The sequence below is a fragment of the Hippopotamus amphibius genome, chromosome 4 (assembly GCF_030028045.1).
Source record: "Hippopotamus amphibius kiboko isolate mHipAmp2 chromosome 4, mHipAmp2.hap2, whole genome shotgun sequence".
Lineage (NCBI taxonomy): Eukaryota > Metazoa > Chordata > Mammalia > Artiodactyla > Hippopotamidae > Hippopotamus > Hippopotamus amphibius.
In genome coordinates, this window is record NC_080189.1 from 173,208,621 (window position 1) to 173,229,913 (window position 21,293).

Genomic DNA, 21,293 nt, shown 5'->3' on the forward strand with positions numbered 1-21,293 from the left:
TCATTTCAGTGATTTCCTACAGTTTCTGACTAAGCAGCTTCTTCAACGTCATGGTTGCTTGCTGTCAGCTACATACTCCTCTTTCTATTATAAATCTAGGTCTTCAAGATGGACCTTTCCCTCTTTTTCATTCTATAACCCCCTAAAAAATCTCATTTATGCTTATAACTTCCACAGTCATTTCTGGACTGACAACTTCTAAAGCTCCCTCTCCTGCCCTGCCCCCCATCTCCTAAATTCCGGCCTCAGTTTCCACCTTCCTCCTAAAACAGCAGGACCAGCTCATACCCACCCACCCGGCAGGGGCCTGGCCCGGAGGAAGCTCTCAATGCCAGGTCCCTGGGAAAGCTGGCAGTTCCTTCTGGCTTCCCTATTTCTGTCTACAGGGCTGAGTACAACACAGGATTTTCATGAAAAGGGTTACTATGGACAATGGTACAGAGACTGGCTGAAATTAAAGTCAGATAGGAAAATACAGGCTGACTGCTGCTTCCTCACAGTCCAGGCCAGGCTGCAGACGCAGGGAAGTTGGGGCAACTCTGGATTCCCATGAGACAGTGAAGATCAGAATTGACCAAAGGCTTCTTTTAAAATTGCATTTCCTGGGTCAGACAGACAAAGACAAACACTGTATGGTATTACATATATGTGAAATCTAAAAAATACAATAAACTAGTGAACATAACGAAGAAGCAGACAGATATCAACAAACCAGTGGTTACCAGTGGGGAGAGGGGAGGGGGGAGAGGATGAAGAGGTACAAACTATTAGGTACAAAATAAGCTACAAGAATATACTGTACAGCACAGGGAAAATAGCCAGTATTTTATAACTATACATGGAGTATAACCTTTAAATATTGTGAATCAGTATACTGTACACGTGTAACATAATATTGTACAACAACTATCCTTCAATAAAAATAAAAAGGACTGGAGTAGAAATAAAATTGCATGTCCTTATAGTTTTTAACTAACTTAAGAGCATGTTCTCACTGCTTGAGGGATGAGAGGAACAGAACAGCACCCCTTTAACTTCACTTGACAGCAAACAAAAAGAGCCAAGTGACTTTATTATTGTAAAGAATATAAATACATAAATATCTTTACAAATAACTCAGTACAGAACAATAAGACAAACATGCCAAGAGATAAGGGCTCCTCTGAAAAACCAAAGGGCTTCTGCAGGCCAAACGAAGACAGAAGGCAATTAGCATGGTGGGGGGGTGGGGGGCGGGGGAGAGAATGTAGAGAGGTTTTTTGTTCCCTTTCTGTTATTACTTTTTTTTTTTTTTTTTTTTTTCCCTGAACCGGGTGTGCCTGCGGGCAAGAATCAAGGGATTGATGCAGTAGGTGGATGCCCTCTTTGCAAAATGGACAAAAGAGTCAGCTTGTGGAGCAGATTAGACGACAGAAGCCAAAGAGCCCAAGGGCTGCAACCAAATGGGAAAGAAACGTGCGGGGGAGGGGCAGGGTAAACCCAAACAAAACCTGCAGTCTGAGTCTTGATGGAGAGAAGGGAGGAAGTGCCTGGACTAGAGACCGTGGCCATGCAGACACTCTGGTTCTATCAGAAATGAAATGCTGGCGAGGCTGCCAGGGTGAGTGGGCGTCATGCAAGGAGGGGCATTTGGGAGACTGTTTCTCTGAGGAATTTTGGAACTTTTCACCCTGAATACACCAGCTAGGATGAACGATCAAAAATCTTAGGCGTGAAACAGAGTCAAAAGTTAAAATCCTTCACTCTATTAAATATCTGTGAGGTGCCAGGCCAGGTGCTGAACTGGACGAAAGTTTCCACATTCACACCCTCCTTTAATCTCTGCAAAGATTCTGGGGAGCACAACTCGTAGCCCCATTTTACAGACAACTGAAACTGAGGCCCAAGGTCAAACAGCTGGTGCCCAGAGAAGGAGGGATTCAAACCTGGGTTGATGTGGTGCTGAATCCGTGCTCTTGCGTGGCTATCTATGCACCTGGTAGGTGTGTACAGCTGTACAGCAAGGGCTACAACTCAAGTCTTTGCAAGCTGGGGGACCTCACAAGGAAGCAGTCCTATTCGAAATGAATCTGATATAAAGAGATGAACAAGTTGACTCTCAGATCCATGTAAAAATCCAATGGGATCTGGGGTATCCCATCTCTTGCCCTGTTCTGAGAATCACTAGCCCCAACAAATGGACAAGGGAAATTTTAGCAGAGAAGAGAAACAGCACAAGGACAGCACATTCAGAGGACATTAGCCCTATTTTCCTAAGATTCATAGTTTTGTAAAATGTCATAGTAACTAACTCTGGGAATTCAGCATGTTCTCAATGCTTTACTGATTTGAATTCATTGAATCCTACAAGAACCCCAGGAGACAAGCATGTCTATTATTACTCCCACAGAGAGGGTAAGCCAGGTGCTCAAGAAGCCAAGATGGTTCATTTCCAGGTTGTCCAAATCTGTAATATGTTGCCTCCCTACGATCCATGAGACCTCTGAGAAAGGGCCTGTTCAAGGGTCAGGATGTAGCCAGGCAGCCATCACCCTGTTTCCTCTCCTTGGGCCATCTGCTGACACCGCTGGCTGAAGGTAGCACTCCTTCCACTGAGCTGAGCCTCAATACCATTTCAGCCCACTATACTGTACTTCTTTCTTTTTCTTTTTCTTTTCTTTCCTTTTTTTTGGGCTGCGTGGCACGCAGGATCTTCCCCGACCAGGGATCGAACCTGTGCCCCCTGCAGTGGAAGCACAGAGTCTTAACCACTGGACCGCCAGGGAAGTCCTCGACCTGCTTTAGGGAAGTTGCTAGGACGGATCAGAGCTGTAATCCACAGGAAACCCCTGCCACTTCTGAGGTCTGCTCCTTAATTCACAGGCAAGAACATGAAATCCTAGGGATACCATGAGGTTTGCCCAAGGTCAGAGTTTACCAAGTGGCAGAGTTGGGACCACAACCAGGTCCCCTCACTGGTAATCCAGGGCTCCTTCCACTAGAACCTGTTTCTGATGTACTGAGTACTTGCTGCTGAGCCTTTCACAGCCCCAAATACAACCAAAGGGAGGTACTGCATACATTTTAGCAGAAAAAACCCACCGCAAAGCTATGGGAGAGGGTAAGGGTTGTGGAGGGTAGATGATATATAATAGGACTCCCAGCAAAGTAACAAGTGCATGAAGCCAGACTAGACCTTGGGAAACTAGCATTCCTCAAAGCAAGTCATCTACTGGGCATAATCAACTTCCTGCACGGTTCACACCAGTGGCAAGCACATCTGCGCCCTCAGAGGGACAATGTGCATCTGACAGCAGAAGAGCTGGTTTCCTTTGCCCTATCTGCTCCCAGGCCTGCGGCAGCTCAGTCCTGCTCTGTGCACTGAAAAGGCCTGGAAGGTCTTCTTTCCATTTCATTAGCTCATCCAGGGGGCTGTCAGAAGTGAATGGAAATAAACACCTGCTGTGCGTGTTCAGGGAGTTTATCTTCATTCCACCCCTGCATCCTATGGGAACTGAGTTAATAAGAATTAGTGGCCCCGTGGGGCTTCCTAGGTGGCGCAGCGGTTAAGAATCCGCCTGCCAATGCAGAGGTCACGGGTTCGATCCCAGCTCCAGGAAGATCCCACATGCCACGGAGCAACTAAGCCCGTGTGCCAAAAAAAAAAAGAATTAGTGGCCCCGTACAGGAGGGACAGACAGGAGGAAAGTGGAGGCAGGGCCCAGAAGGCTGGAGGGGCTGGTAACTGGGCAGGTCTGCATGACCTGTGATGGCATCAGGGCTTGAGCTGCTCTGTAAGAGGAGTCCGGACATGCGGTCTGCGCCTAGGACGGCTGTCACTGGCGGAGGGGGCAGGCCCTTGGCCTCCCTGGGGAAGCCCAGCCTACTCCAACGCCTGACACACAGAGACAGAGAGTAAAGAAATGCTCGCAGGTGGGGCGGTGTGAGCGGGCCCAGATGCTCACCTGGCTCCGAGCTGTAAAGGCAGCAGTTTCTCTCTGAACAAACCTCCATGGGGAGCTAGGAGGCCTAGGAAGCCTATGAAGGCCCAAGCGGGGGCAGACGTGGAGGATCAGGCGGGTGGCAGCTCGTGGCAACTCTTAGAAGGAGGCAGGAGGCGAACACAAGCAGCGGTGCCACAGGTAGCTGTGGGGTGCACGCTCCAGGGAGACCCTGAAGGGTCAAGCCGGGGGTGGGGAATGCCTTTAATTAGGCATCACTGACTCATTAAAATAATTCATCCAAGGGTGATGTTTAAATAAAGTAACCTAATTTTAAGTTTGATAGGTGAACGGAATATGTGTGTATATGGGGGTGGCGGGGGAGTTCGGGGCTGGGGGAGTTTGGAAAAGGGAAAAAATATAAAATACGCTTTTAACTAAGAAAATAAGAGATATTATTACCTAAGAAGTTAAAAAATGTATTTCACACGCAGAGATTGTAACAGAGATACGCAGAAACAGGCAGAGGGGACAGTTGGGGACACCTGTCAGCTGGCCACTCCTGAGGGCTCTGAATACGCCACACTCATCTGTTTGGCCCCATCCTGGATCCCCTTTAAACAAAGGGTTTGTCCCCTTCTGGCACTCAGCTAGGTTTCTATTGTACAAGATCTGAAGTGCTCTCTACCCACTGAAACTGCTAACGTACTAAAACTGTCTCTAGCAGCCTAAATGGCATTTAAAATAAATACCGAGAATTGATGAAATGACCAATTATGTTAAGTATCCATGCCTGGTGTAATCCAAACCAAATCTTACCCCATTATCCTCAAAACTGCGAGATGATTCAGCAGGCCCTCTTGCCAGTGATTCTGCAAGAACCGAAGCACAGAGGCCGCCCTCGACAGGACCTCGAGTGCTTCCAGTTTATTCTTGCAATCCATTTTATGCTGGAAAAAAATAACTATACCACGTCTCTGCTCAACAGCTTAAAAACCAAACAACTATTAGACCATGGACACCGGTTCCCCAAAGTAACCATTAGGTCATTCTGTTCCACTGATTTCAGGTTTCGCCTTCCATTACTTTCTCTTTGGAAATCTCAGCTTTCTTCTGAACCACATCTTAGAGTACATGATGATGTCATTATCCCAAAGCCCTCATTTCCACATCCACCCCACAGAGTCCCCATCGCTCTCTCTACCCGTGGTCCTCTCGTGCCCATGTGCTCTGGCTGGTTCCCCTCCTGGCACTGCCCCCATCTATCTATTTTTTTAGGCCTTGGGAGAAGTGACAGCCCCATGTTCCCTTCCTCCTGACAAAAACAAGGCTCTGTCCTCGAAGCAATGTGGCACATTGCTCATTTTGCTGCTTTTGGATTCTTTAGGTCTCTTAGGGCAACTCCACAGACCAGCTTCTCCCCTGCCCCTGTGCAGCCCGGTTTCACCAGCTCCTGCTTACGGTCAGGGCTCACAGTCACAGCTGGGCTTTGATGGCCAGTCACTGGGTCCCTGTGTCACCCTGTGTGACCAAGCTTCACCTACTACCCCGCTTCTAGGAAATGGGTTCTTTAGGGGATCCTCCTAGCCTGCAATCCCAATCCCTGTGGCTGGAACCTATTAACAGAGTTCTTTCCTAGTCTGGTTATCTAGAAAAACACCCTCCTGCTTGCTTCAGACGCAAAGAAAACATGTGGACAGATATTGAAAATATAAAGTATAAAGATGAGAAAATGAGCATAAATCAGGTACGTTTTCTTCCACTTAATTCTAACCTAATACTTCCGCTGCCATGACCGGGTGGCTCCCTTCTTTCTATGCTCTTTCCTGTAAAACTTCTGTTCCTGGGCAGGAGTAACTTCTGCGAGTACTGCCCACCAAAGAAACACAAGAACATGACACACACGAACTTATCTACAAAACAGAAGCAGACCCACAGACATAGCGAACAGACCTGTGGTTGCCAAGGGGGGTGAGTCGTGGGGAGATGGAACAGGAGTGTGGGATGAGCAGATGCGAACTATTATATATAGAATGGATAAACAAAAGGTCCTACTGTGTAGCACAGGGAACGACATTCAACATCCTGTGATAAACCATGATGGAAAAGAATATGAGAAAGAATGTGTATATATAACTGAATCACTTTGCTGTAAGGCAAAAATGAACACATCTGTAAATCAACTACACATCAATAAAATAAATTTTAAAAAATATTAATTCAGAACATGCACGGAGTTTAAAAAATCTTACCACAATGTAAGTGTCTCACGCACTCTCTATGAAGCACATGAAGAAACACAACAGGAAAAAACCATTAACAAATCCCCACCCTCTCTCCTGAATTCTCACCATGGTCCTTCTGATCTTCACATGTACAAAAAAAGTAAATGGGATGTATTGAATTGGATGTGGGTTCAATGAGCAAATGAAATCTGTAATAATTTAATTCTCAGTGCCTAAAGTGAATAGGAGAATGTTTAACCCTTTGAAGAAGAGAAAAAAAGTCTACCACCCATGAGATGGTGAAATCACTCAACTTCATAAACTTTATCAATTTTTCACTTATGCTTTTGTACCACAGAAATAACCAAAACCTAACATGCTTAGAGCAAATCTTCCCTAATGTGGAACTTAATGAATAAAAATCCCATAAGAAAATGCTCTAAGTAAATAAAATCCCTTTTGTGAAGATAATCCAACCATGAATGATATTCATATCATTGCCATAGATCTAGAGGAAAAATAAAGATGCACATAACTTTGAAATCCACTTGAAAAAACCCAAAGGCTCATCATAATCGGTTTCCATTTACACTTTCTGAAGGGAGAACACATTTTAAAAAAATTATGTATTAATTTTTGAGAGTGGAGGGAGTTCCCTTTCTTCTTAAATATTTAGGATATTTATGACGGTCATTAAAATTAGGATCAATCAGACCTGCCTGTCTAAATTTCACCTGGACCAAGCAAAGATGCAAAGAAATTCTTAAGTTCCCAATCTCACAGGCTATTAAAAAGATAACACACAACTGTACAGCCTTGAAAACACAATGTGATGACATCTCTCACAACTGTTTGAGCTACACCGGAAACCTGAAGATAAATGCCTCTTTTCTTCGCTATATTTGTATTTTACTTCTTCACACACATGGCCAGCCCTGGGCCTGTAACTTTTAGGGAAAAGAGGCTTAACAGCGCTAAACCTACCAAGATGCACTGAAACTCCTCACCCTAAGCCCAGTACAGTTCCAAAGCTTTTGGCACAACCAAATCCATCTGCTTTGGGCCAATTGTGCCACTGTGACACCCAGCCAATCAAGAGGGGCTAATGGGGAAGGGAAGTCAGAAGACCCTTGGGGGCCAGCCAATTCCATCTCATCTGCAGAGGAGACATCCAAAACAGCAATCTCCCCAAAGTAATTTCTCGAAGTAGTTAGCATGCATCTTATTGCTGTTTTTAGCCATGTATTCTTCTTTGACTTTGGCCATTTTTAAAGAAACTTGACAGCAAAAGTACAGATGAAAGGTAGTTTGAATTTCTTGAGCACACTGGATAGGACTGGACAGTAGGAAGTAGGTCCCCCTGCAAATGACACCTGCAGGGACAAGGGAGGGGTGTGTGAACTCTGAGCCTCAGAACAAACCACAGTCATCCTTCCAGGTACACGTGGACGTCAGGGGACAGCAAGCAACGAGTGGATCGCCATGACTACCGAAGTGCCAAAACACCCGCAACGTTTCTCGTAGCCCAAGCACTGGAAATCTGTATGGGGTTTGACTTTATCAGCCCAATTGAGGCTACCATTGCATCCGAACTGCTATGTAATTCCCATTTCTCCAAAGCAAGCCAAACACTTCTGGAATCTGACAGTGACGACAGACCAAAGAAGTTGTCTTATTTCAGACTAACAATTCCTAGCAACCAGGAGACGTGAGTAGGAGAAATAAAGAGAACTGGACAAACAGAGCCATCGTACAGCAGTCACAGAGTGCCCACTCCGAAGTGGACAGAACTCCCCCGATGGACACCAAGCACGAAGGAGGAATGAGGGGGTGGGGGAAGGGAGGGGGGCTTCTAGAGACCTACCTTGTAGAAGGGCTCCATTTCTCTTGAAGAAGGTGCTGCCCGGCCAGAGGGGTGGACCTGATGTGCTAAAACAGAAGAGAAACCAGCATGAGAGCGAGCTCATCTACACTCACTTAGCGGCACTCAGAACAACGCTTCTTCCAAACACATCTTTCAAAATGGCCTCAAAACACTTTTCCAATTATGTATTATTTACACCCTCTGAAAATGCATCTTTAAAAACCATTAGGCTTGTTTTATGATGAATGCGCTTCTTATTTCAAAGTGCAGAACCTGTCTGCCTGGATATTCTGGTTATTGTCTTAACCCGTTCCCTCTTGGGCACTGAAATTATTTGCAGCTAAACAAAATGGCAACATTGGTTCAACATCGCAGCTTATAACTTTGGCTACTTTGTTCATAATTTTATGACTCTGCACCACAAAGAACTCCCATCCACCTCTTCTGAGATCAGCAGGTTTTCCACCACTTCCTGGTGCCACCTGCCTATTATAAATGTGAGCTTGCCTTTCTTGGCTCTTCTACCACCAAATTCTAATATACAGATATGACCTTGATCGACTCCCTCCCTCCCCATCTTCTTGTTTTGTATCCCGTTTTCAATTTCTTGGCTTAAAATGTTGCACTCCATATCCTATAAAACATTTTGCAGATATGTTACCACTCATAGTCCTGTAACAGGAGAGGCAAGAAAAGACAAAAGATCAATGTATCACAAAGACATTTTACTACATTTAAAGACAAGCATTTTCACTGTTTTAAGACATCCAGTGAAAAACTTTATAACCAAGCCAGTCTTAGGAAAATATCCTTGCACTGGAAACGAGGTGATTCTAAATCAAGGACTGGTTTAGATTAATGTTAGAAAGCACTTAGTCAAAACTGTTACTACAGCCAGCCCCAAGAGGCGGCATAAATCACTTTCTCCAAAACAGAATGCGGCAAATGATACTGGTCAATGCATTCATTATCAACCATCTTCAAAGGTAAAAAAAATTAAAAAGTTGGTCTAAATAACACGTTTGTAAGTTTGCTGAATACGGACGGACACACACACACACACACACACACACACACACACAGAGAAATCTGAAGGACTATACAATGAATGCTTCCAGAAACAATCAGGGTCTCTCATAACGCAGGGTAGCAACACTGTTAACAAGAAGGCAAAATGCCAATGACACATTCTGGTGACCAACATTTCATCCCCAGGGGTACAAATAGCACACCAGGTACGGGGACATGTTACATGATCGGTGAGGGGTAGAGAAGGAGGAAGAAAAGTGCTAAAGCACACAAATATGTCAAAATAATGGCAAATGTGGTGGGAAACACACAGTACGGACCTTGAGGTAAATGACAAAACTTTCGTTTTATTTTGGTTTGGATCTACTATACTCAGAGTAAGGGAGGATAATGCATCTCAGCTGTGGCTCTTCCTGCAGCCCTGATTCTCAGCTCTGGCGGCTGTGGCCTCTGAGCGGCCAGGAGTTGCAAAGGACAACAGTAGATCTGGCTGGGGTCTCAGGGCTGCAGGATGATGGCAGCAAACTGAGTTCTATCTGATTCCTGTTCTCTTCAGATTTGGGGCTGTTAAGGCTCAAAGTTGCATGAAGAATAATGTGCATTAAAATGCTTAAGATTATCTTTTAATAACCCCAGCCAGCTCCTGGGATTTTACCATCTTATTTTTATAAGAAAGCAGGAAAGAGCCAGCTGGCTGTGGCCAACAACACTGGATCACCTGATTTCTAAAGATATTTAAAAACTGAGGACTTCATTATAGAGGAGCTGGTGCTTCTGGAGAATTCAATAATTGAGTATTACTGCAGGAGCCTGACTATCCAGCTTACTTCCCTCCAAATCTCCTCTTTATCCTGACCTTGATTTGGCTGAAAACTGAGTAGATGCCAGGGATGGAGTAAATGTGGGGAAGAGAAGACGGGTAAATCCAGTGGTTGAGATAAGGAAAATTCTCTGTATGATAGAAATCTACTTAAGGATTTGTACAACATCCTTCTAATGTACCTAAGTCACTGATCACTATTCTGGCTGTCCTGCTGTGCTGCCTGTGTAATCTACACTCTCTCAGTGGAGACAGATCTGGACTGGCCCACCTGCCTGCTCTGATGTGGTCCCTGTTGTGACTGATACATTCACCTGTGGTCTCTCTCCAGCTCAAGGTAAGCTAATTCCTGCCATGCTAATTGCAAAGCTTTTGAGCTCACTGGCTCCATAGTCTACACTCTTCTTTGGGATGGTCCCTCCAAATGACATCTTCTAATTGTTAGGAGATTCAAGGATTTATTAAGTGCTTATTGAAAACTGTGCTTGGACATGGAGGGAAAGATTAGAAGCCATATTTTATGGCCTCTAGGAGCTTACTGTCATACTTAGCTAGCTCCATCCTCCCGTGACTCTACCTAAAGAGACTAGAAATGCTTGTGGCCCTAGTAGCTGTAGACTGGGGAGGCAGCAAATTGACCTTTTCCCTCCATCTGGAGATATCTCTGGCTCTTTGGCCCTTAAAAGCTCAAAGTTAGCTTTAAAAAAATATATGAAATTACTTAAAAGTATATTATCAGCCACAGTAATTCAGAGAAGCTAGTGGTCGAGGTCTTTGTGGGAGGATCTCAGGCCACTCTGGAAACCACGCACTCATGTGGCAAATCAAGGAGGGGAGGATGGGGTGGTGTTTGCAGAGGAGGATGGGGGACTCTCCGCACTCAGCTCCCCTAAATGCCAGTGACTTGTCAATGGTCACTGCTGTGGGTAGTGGCCACTAGGGCCCCCTTATACCTACCGGCGTGGGTTTTAATCACCTTACAATGGTGCTCACATTGCTTGAAGATAGGATGCTGAAACACCATGCACACACAGAGCGATCCATGCTCTTCCATGGGATCCTCCAATCCCACGGGAGGGCAAGGCAGAACCCACTTTCCAAGACCAGCCCACTGTACCACAGAGACACATGTCGACGGCCCTGATTTCATTTCTCATCGTCCAGCTTTCTCTTCCAGTTTTTTGGCACCAAACCCTTAGCCGTCCTTCTCCACGGAAGAAGGCTGTGGACGGTATTGCACTAGGAATCTCTCCAAGGCAAAATCCCAGGCTAGAAAAAGCAATCAGGCTCACCATATGTGGAAGACAGACACGTGGGCTCATATGAGCAGAAACAATACAATGCTGGCACTGCAAATGTCTCACTTCAGTAACACTGTAACAAAATCCCAGGACCTTCAGCACCAGGAGCCAAACCCATGTGTGGCAAAGGAAGTCGACCAACAGGTGAAGAGGGCCTGGCCTGCCAGAAAAGACAGTTTGTGAACTGGCATTTGAGAACACTGATCCCGCTGATCTTAAGACCAGAGCTGAGCCGACAAATTCCAAGGGATGCGCCGTACCCTCCCGCCGGCATCTGCCAGAGGACTCAGAGCCTGCAGTCTCTCCCTGGGCCTCACATGCTCAGCTGCAGTTCTTCCAACTCCCAAGGGGACACTGTAGATCAACAGGTCATCCAGCCCTAAGGTGGCTCTTGGCATGATGATGTCATCTGTCATGTGTTCTCCCTACGACCATGAGCTGTCATCATCGTCAGAATTGGCTGAACCGTAACCAAGACCCTGGGAGGTTCTGGCAAGATTCACACCTATATTCACCAGCCTGGACTCTCTGTGAGTCTAAGAAAAGAAAATTAAAAAAAGGTATGTTTTTCTCTAAGTACTTTTTAAAAAGTATTTTTTCCCTAAGAACCCAGTTGCCAAAGTGAACTGGTGGATGTGAAAGACAGAACAGGGTACTACAACATGGATGAAACTCGACGACATTATGCTAAGTGAAATATGCCAGTCACAAAAGGACAAATACTGTACTTGACCAGAGTGGTCACGTTCACAGAGACAAAGCAGAATGGGAGTTGCCAGAGGCTGGAGGGAGGGGGTAATTGGGAGTTGTTTATGTAATGGGTAAGAGTTGCAATTTTGTAAGATGAAAGAGTTACAGAGGTTGGTTACCCAATAATGTGAATGTACTTACCACTATTAACTATACACTTAAATGATTAAGATGGTATATTTTATGTTACATGTATTTTACCACCACAATTTTTTTTAACTGTAAAATGAAAGAGGGGGAGAGACAGAGAAAGAATGAATACTGGAAGGACCCCAGAAGAAGTGAATTGAAGTCTAAAGAATTTTGGGCAGTGAAAGACAAACCTACAAGCTGTCTCTGAAGGTCCCCTGCAGTTAGCATTGCTAACTAAACCAAAGCACACAAAACAGCAGAAAGCCCATAACGACTGGGCAAAATAAAGGGATGTAGGGAGACCAGCCTATCCTAACCTGATCCTTATAGAGGCCAGAGCTTGCCCACTAGCCTTCAGGCAGCTGAGCAGATTCCTGCCATATTCTTAGCACTGGAAACAATGTGAAGGCAGTCTCACTGGATGTGTGACATCTTACCACTGGACTGTGTTTCCACAGGAATAAAACAGTCAAAGCAGTTGTGATACAGGGGGAATTCCTGAAAAAATACTTGGAATTCTACTGTTAATTCTAACTGTGGATTGATCACCAGGATATCGTAGAAAAACAAATACTATGACCTGCACCACATACTAACACAGACCCCCTGGATGACGGATGCCAGTCTGTGAAGTCTGGAATGCAGAAATCAGAGAGACGCATGTGAGACGGTCTCAGGTTTCACAAAACACCCTTCATCATCTGAGAGGCATCACGAAAGAGCCCAGTTGAAAGTTCAGATTTCTCAAGGATGTTCTCGACACAATCTTCCATATAAAACCGGAGCGTGTCGACATTCAAAGGGATCTCAGTGGCCACCCAGTTCCCTCCAAGGTGTGGTGGGGACAGCACAAGATCTGGACTCAGGGAATCTGTCTGTTGAAAACACAGACTGGAAGTCTTTTAATTTGTCCTTGTCTCAATTCCACGCCTACAGACTGGGGGCAATAGCACTCCTACAAACTGTTGGAGAATTAAATGAGATGATGCACGCACAAAGGAGGCTCTGTGAACTGCAAAAACCCCAGTGGTCGTCTTGCTGACAAGAAAACTGCAGTTCAGAGAAGTGAAGTGACGTGCTCAGTGCCAACACTTCCTCCTGCATCCTGTGGACTCTCCCAGTTTGGCTCTTGTCTTCATCTCTGTGACGGAAGAGCTAACCACACCTTCATCTTCCTCTTCCCCTTAGGGATGCTTTGAGATCATCTCATTTGCAGACGTTCCTCCATCCGAAGTAGCAATGAACACTTTCTAAAAATCAATAGGCTGGAAGAAGCAGCTTCACAGATGCCACCTACTCTAAAGAAAGCTAAAAAAAAAAAAAAAAAAAAACTCTGCCCAGAATCCTGCATAGATCCAAATTGGCAAGTACGGCTGCCCATAGTGACCTTTCAGGGTCAGGTAGTCAAGAGGCAGAAGAGACCAGGTGGAAATGTACCAGGACTGGACAATTTCCAGAGGCTGATGATGATTGGGAAAACATCACTGAAGTGATCAGACAACAACCAGCAAGGACCACAAAAACTACAACAGAGAGTGTGGCAAGGTCATTCTGATGGCAAAAGTTGGATCCTGGTAAGAAACGGAATAGCGTTGTCACCTTAGCCAAATGTTAAGACTGGAGACTCACTCTGCCTCCAACTGGATCAACCTGAAAAGCATTCCTGTGTGCCCATCACAGCCAAGGATATGCTGGAGTGGAGGGGCGAGGAGGGGATGCTGTGAGAATCGGACAGAGGCAGCTGCTCTGGAGTGAGATCTACTGTGTTATTTTAAATACATCAGTTCTACAAAGTATGCTATGAAGTTTACGGCTTCCCTCCTCAGACATGTTTGAGGTGTGCTGTTGACCTGTGGCAGGGTTTCTCAGCCTCAGCGCTGCTAACCTTGTGGCCGGATCATCTCTGCGGTGGGGGTCGTCCTGTGGATGGTAGGGTGTTCAGAAGCCTCCCTCGCCTCCACCCACTAGATCCCAGCACCAACCCTCCCCAGTTGTAACAAATAAAAATGTCTCCAGATACTACCATGTGTCCTCTGGGAGATAAAACTGCCCCCAGCCAAGAACCATTACCTGATGGTCAGCAACCCAACTAAGCTGGCCTCACTCTTCTCTCCACTTGCCAAGTCCCAGACCTCCCTCTCCACACCTCAGCTGGCAAAAACGTCACCTCCTCTTTTCTAACACCAAAGCCATCCCTCATAAGCTCACTCACCCTCTGTCATTTCTACCTCTGTCCACACGTTCTTCTTTGCCAAAGCAACACCCCGACTGTGCTCTTTTCCTGTGGAATCTTTCCTCTGGCCATTACCCCATCTCCCCTCACGTCCCCCTTCCAGGAGCAGCAACTTTTTAGCTTACCCATCATCCAGCGCCATCTGGGGTCCAGATCCTCCTCTCGGCCCCCATGACCCTGCTGTGCGTTCACCAAGCCCAGGAGCTGGGCGCCAGTGCCCAACCTCTGCTCCTCTGTGTCACAGTGTCCCTAGACTGGCTGCAGTCCCCTTACATCTGGGTCAGCAGAGGCTCCCCATCAGCCTGCCATTCAGGGCTCTCTCCTCCCCACTCCGTGCCCGCCCCACACGCACTCACATGAGAAGCTTACTCTTATTATTATTTTTTTCTAATTACGAAACCTCTCTAACACTTTTGACATCATCTCTTTAAAACCCTTTCCAAGTTAGCCTCACAACACCCTCCTAGCCTGGCTCTCCTGCTCCCACTCTCCTTTCGACGTGTCCTGCTAGCTCTTTGTCCGGCCTTGGCCCCGTAATTAAGGGCATTCCTAGAGTTTTAGCTCTCTCTTCTTTGCTATTCATTCTCCTTTTCTAGGAGAGTTCATGAACTCCTGGGAAATCTGGCTTTCCAATTCTGTATCTCCAATTGATCTTGCCTCCAGACTCTGGAATGTGTTTCTGGCTGCATCGCACCCTCCCCTCCTCCACCGCCCACCATGGATTCAAATGAGGGGGCCAGTTTCCCACCTCTGTTTCCCCTGCTGGTCCCCACAGGCACTTTCCACACTGCCCTGTGGAAAAGTGTCTCTATTTCTCGGTGTCTCTATTAGCCCTCTAGGGCTGTCACAACAAAGTACCACAGATGAGTGGCTTAAAACAATAGAAATCTCTCGTCTCACAGCTCTGAAAGTTACAAGTCCAAAGTCAAGGATGGTTCCTTCTAAGGGTTGTAAGTGAGAATCTGCTCCATGCCTCTCCCCTAGTTTCCGGTGGTTGCAGGCAATCCTTGGTGTTCCTTGGTGTCTCTGTGCATTACCCCGTCTCCGCCTTTATGTTTACATGGTATTCTCCCTGTGTGTGCTTTCTGTGTCCAATTTCTTTCAAAAAAATTTTTTTTAAATTAATTTATTGGCTGCACTGGGTCTTTGTTGCTGCACACGGGCTTTCTTTAGCTGCGGCAAGCGGGGGCTGCTCTTTGTTGCGGTGCACGGGCTTCTCAGTGCCATGGCTTCTCTTGCGCAGCACGGGCTCTAGGTGTGCAGGCTTCAGTAGTTGTGGCTTGAGGGCTCAATAGTTGCGGCTTGAGGGCTCTAGAGCACAGGCTCAGTAATTGTGGCGCGCGGGCTTATCTGCTCCTCGGTATGTGGGATCTTCCTGGACCAGGGATCGAACCTGTGTCCCCTGCATTGGCAGGCAGATTCTTAACCACTGTGCCACCAGGGAAGTCCCCAAATTTCTCTTTTTTTATATTGGCTTAGAGGTCCACCCTACTGCAGTATGACCTCTTCTTAACTAACGTATTTCCAAATGAGATCACATTCTGGAGTGCTGGGTGTTAGGACTTAAAATCAATGTATGAAGTTTGGGAGGGGACAACTCAGCCCACCCCAGTGTCTGTGCCTGTCTCCCTTTCCACACGGTGCACTCACTCCCTAAAACACTAAGACATCTGAGTCTGTCTTCTCCTAAATCCCCACCAACTACGGCAATGCTTGGAACTTGGCTGGTACTTATCAATGTTCGTTGAAGGAATAAAAGTTTACAATTAATTGAACTCAGCATTCCTCAAAAAGAAAAAAAAATGATAGCCTTTGGTGATTGCCTGTAAAATGCTCAAGTTAAAAATTCTGGGATCTTAAACATGGTTCTCTCCTGTTGTACAGCAGAAATGAACACAACATTGTAAGGCAACTATACTCCAATAAAAATTAATCCAGAAAAAAAAAAGCATCTTATTTTTCATGTGTCTAACGTGGAGTTTCCATACAGTTTTTCATTTGAAGAGCTTGGTGGTCATAAAAGTGGGTGAAAACAGTAGCCTATAGGGCAGAGCTTTAAGTCCAATAGGTTCTCTGCCCCTCAGAAGCCTTTCTGTTCTTTCCCAACATGCCACCTGACGCTGGTCTCTAGAACACACTCATACCCTATATGTTTCCATGACCCATTCAAGCCAATCTGAAACAGGAGGGAAGGCGACGGGGCACAGCCTTTAAAAGAATGACACAGCCATTGCGGATACATCAACTGGTTAGAACCAACTAGGTCCAAGATGGCAGAAGATTCGACTTCCCGTAGACCTTAAGCCTCATTATACACTCACTGTACCGCATGAGCAGCTAAATGACACACCCACCAGCACCGTTACAGTTCTGAGGCTGACCACAGAAGGTCAAAAAGTGGGCAGGAGCCCAATTCCTGGAAATCTCCACCACTTCTCCAAAATAATTGGGATAATCCTCCCACTCATTAGCCTATGAAATTACCCAGCCCATAACAACCAACCACCCCATATCTCGGGGCCTCTCGCCTTCTGAGATGGCCCACACTCTGTCTGTGGAGTGTGTTTCTCTCTAAATAAATCCACTTCTTACCTATCACTTTGTCTCTCACTGAATTCTTTCTGCGAGGAGACGTCAAGCACCTGAGCTTCATCACGTCCTAAGACCAGGTGTGTGATATCAGTTAAAAGATAGTGGGTTCAAGTCACAATCTGGGTTGTACGGTTTCAAATTCTGTTCCCCTATGCTGAAATGCCCTGCCCCCATGTTCTCTTCGCCTATTCAATTCCCATCCATCCTTTATGGTTCAACTCAAATCCTGAATCTTTTTCTGGTCACTCCCACACTGGTACCTCTCTCCACTCTGAATCTGGTAATTTCTGTAGAGTCAATTTGGCAATTGATTATACTGTGTGACATTTCCTGATCTGATGTCTTACACGTTTCATTCACTTTCCATAGGTGTGTGTCTTACATTTCCAAAGGGCAGAAACCCCATGTAGGCAGAGACTAAAGGTGTAGCCAGAGACTAAATTCCCCTCCTAGAATTTGGCCAAGTTCACTGCACAGAGAAAACTGTTGTTATTATTCTACTATGTGATGGCGTAAAATAGCAAAAATGCTACCTGCATATCATAAGCAGAATTATTTCACACAGTAGGATTTCTAAAAAAACTCTTCGTAGACATAATTCTTTTACAAAGGAACTAGCCTATACAGCGACATTCTTTCTTCCACTCTCATCTCAGATAAAAACTTAAAAATCTTTAAAAATGGTAACAAAATTATGTCTCATCTTTGATGGTAAGTAATACGTGAGGTAATTTGGATTACTCTTTTCTGTGATTTCTTGATTACTTAGGAATATATAAATAACTAGATAAGTACATGTATATTTTTGATAATATGGAATGCATGTTTGAGTATACTGAAGAAATTCTGCCTGAAGCTTGGGCTACAGTTCTAGAGGCATACAGCTCAGGATACATCTTATGAACAGATGCAAAGGTGTTTATCATTATCTTTGTGCTACACAGTTTCTAATTTTACATATGAAAACCAAGGCATCATTCAGCATAAAGTACATTATTTGCATGATATATTTGCATTTGTAAAACACCCACATTTACTTTTACTGCTTAATGGGCCTGGTTAAAATGGGCCACTCCATATAAATGGAGCACACTGGTTCCCAACTCAATGGTGCTGATAAGAAAACGACTTCTTTTAGATGCAAATGAACCTACTAATCACAATTAAAATGGTGGAGTTGAGGAAAGCTGAGCAGCTGTTCCAAGAGCTACAAGTCTAGGGCCAGTTTGGTTCCAGCTTAATCTCAGGAGCAGCCTGAGACTTCCCGGAGGACATCTGCTCAGTGGCCAACAGGATAAACTTAGCTTTTTCAAAGGTGGTTGGGAGAGAGCAGAAGTAGCTCCCGGATCTGGGCTGACTGTGCAAGTGTGGTCATCAGTCCAGTATAAAGGACACAAGTGGAGCAGAAGGAAGGAGGAGTGAATTTGTAAGACTCATAGAGGAAAGACAAGACACAAAAAGTTAAGTAACTGAGGCATTCCCTGGAAATGGTGCAGCTACTATGGAAAACAGTGTGACAGTTCCTCAGACAATTACACACAGAATCACCACAGGCTCCGGGAGTTCCACATCTGGGTATATATATATATACATACACTCAAAAGAACTGAAAGCAGGAACTCAAAGAGTTGCTCGTACCCCCATGTTCATAGCAGCATTATTCACGACAGGCGAAGAGCGGAAGCAACCCGAGTGTCCATCAATGCATGAATGGATACAGAGTATCTGGTAAATACATAAAATGGAATATTATTCAGCCTTAAAAGAAGAAGGAAATTCCAGCACATGCTATTCCACAGATGAACTCTGAGGACATCATGCAAAGTGAAATAAGCCTGTCACAAAAAGACAAATACCGTATGATTCTGCTAATATGAGGTACCTAGAAGAGTCAAATTCATGAAAGACAGAAAGGATGCAGAGAATGGTGGCTGTCAGGGGCTGCGGGAGGAGGAAATGCAGAGTTGTTGTTGAATGGGTACAGGGTTTCAGTTTTGCAAGATGCAGTTAGTTCTGGAGATGGATGGTGGGGATGGTTGCACGACAATGTGAATATATTTAATGCCACTGAACTGTACACTTCAAAACGGTTACGATGATCAATCAAGATTATGTGGCTTTTACTATAATTTAAAAGGAAATAGTAGTTAGTTAGCTACATAAGTAAATAAATAAGCAGACAGTCCCTAATGGCCAGCCAGGTACTCATGCAGGCAGGTAGTGCTTCTGCTCCTCAGGCCAAGGCTCTGGAAACAGGAGCTGGGCTGCTCATCTTCCTTTCTCTGACTCATCCATTCACCGAACAACATGTCTGTACCCCTGCTACGGGGACACAGCAATGAAGAAACGAACCAGTCCTCCAAGAGGCAGGGATATGGCTGGGTAAACAGATAAAAGAAAGCATCTGGGGTTGTTCAGAGAAAGACACACAGCTCTGGACCCTACTGCTCTGGGGTCCCTCGATTACTAAGCCATGAATGAAACAGGACATTAGCACCTTCTGGACAACAACCCTCTTGTTGGGCAGAAACCATGGACAATTCCCTGTCTTCCATGAGGCCTACCCTGACTTGATCTTTACCTGTCCCTTCTTGAAGGCCTGGCAGCCCCGCCATCAACATGTGTGTTCAATACCAACTGTCCTGTGACTTCGCTGGTGGTTCAGTGGGTAAGGCTCTCTGCTCCCAATGCAGGGGGCCCGTATTCAACCCCTGGTCAGAGAACTAGATCCAACATACAAGCTGCAACTAAGAGTTTGCATGCTGCAACTAAAGATCTCGCATGCCACAATGAAGATCCCGTATGCCACAACTAAGACCCGGCAAAGCCTAAATAAATAAATATTTTTTTAAAAAGTCCTGCCAGTTCTACAGCTGCCTCCCTGGGGAAACGACAGACTCTCCCAAAGTGTCATCCACCTCATTGGGTGCTCAGTATAGGGCCTGGTACCTAGTACCTGCTCAATAAACACTGGCTATTATCCCAACCCAGAAAGCAGTCCCTCAATACACTCTTAGGTGCATTCCAGGGGGGTTGAACCCTGGAGGCTTTGTCATGGAATTTCTCTCTCAGGGTCACTGTGCGTGAATACAGACACCACGATCCCCTCAAGGAGCAGCCTGTTTGAAGACAGCAGGTCTGGGATGGAGTGGCCTAGGGTGGCACAGGGCCAGCTGCTGGGCCTTCCCCTGCAGTCACGCTGGGCTGCAGGGGTGTCGAGACTAAGGAAGCCCAGGCCTTCTCTCCTTCCCTTGCCAGTGGTTTTGTGGTCATCTTGAACGATTGTGCAAAGGGGCTCCAGCTTAACAGGTGGAACCAGTTGGAGACCTGACACCCTGTCATGTAGTTGGAGACAAGTGACAAGAGACCCTTCCCCAAAATCCACGCCTTTAAGAGGAAAGTAGCTCTTGGGTGAAAATACCATTTTCCCTTGAACTCAGTATCATTTTGCCTTGAAATCCTTGGGCCATTTCCCATCACCAAGAAGCCGGAAGGGCCGGCCACACTCCTACCTTCTGTCCCAGGGCTGAAGCGTTGTTTTGAGGCCGTGACAACCACACATAATACAGATAATGCCAATAACGTTACCCGCCACTACTCCATTGCTCTAATGCGACTTTCAGGGGAAAACCTCCGTAACAGAGACAAAAGTCACTATGACCTATTCATCTTTCAGGCTCGTGGAGAACAAGACATATAAATGCTTAATCCAAGTCTGGGACACAGTTTGATTCCCAGCGCTCCTTACAATGCTGAAAACCAGTCACAGACAGGAAAATGACCTATTTGTGGGAAGACTGTGGTTTACCTTGACTATTCACTTCCTCGCTTTGAGAGCCAATCCCACCCCAGACCCCACCAAGAAGATGAGAGACATAAATGCTGATTTTGAAAAGCTGATGCTACAGAGCTGGAGGTCTCTGTCTACGTGTTCTATCGAGGGTACCAAATCCAGGTGCTCTAACCCTGAAGTTGTACCTAACAGAAGTTTATTTTATTTTTAAAAAATTTTTTCTCCTATGGTTTATTGGGTCTAGTTATGGTTAGCTTTGAAGTGAGAAAAGGCAATTCTCCATTTCCAGAAAGAAATCTCTTACATCTGTCAACAAATATTATGATTGCTATCAGCATCTAAACTATGCCTTTGTCCTAATACTTCTAACTGAGCACAAAGAGCTGGCCCTACCCTCAAAGATGCTCCCTCCACTCCTTCCTCTCCCCGTGATCCCTGGTCACCTCCCTCATCACCTGTACCAAGCCATGACTTGCTTGTGACTCTCTTATTCTCAAAGTGTCCCATGTGTACCCCAAGCCCTGCTCAGGAAAACCAAAGAAATGACTGGGAAACCCAAGTGGACTGGTCCTCTTCCCACGCCACGTGGGCCAGGGCTTATATAACTGACTCTTCTACACCTAAAACTTCACAC

General features: G+C 45.6%; 1 protein-coding gene across 11 annotated transcripts in view; it reads right to left on the reverse strand.

Moving 5' to 3' along the window:
* Positions 1-21,293, reverse strand: part of FOXN3 (forkhead box N3) — a 395,933-nt gene that overhangs the window by 111,808 nt on the left and 262,832 nt on the right. For all 11 annotated transcript variants that reach the window (XM_057733100.1, XM_057733103.1, XM_057733104.1 and 8 more), the window contains one exon: positions 8,010-8,074. In XM_057733100.1, coding sequence (XP_057589083.1) covers positions 8,010-8,074 — 65 coding nt within the window. The remainder of the gene's footprint in view (positions 1-8,009; positions 8,075-21,293) is intronic.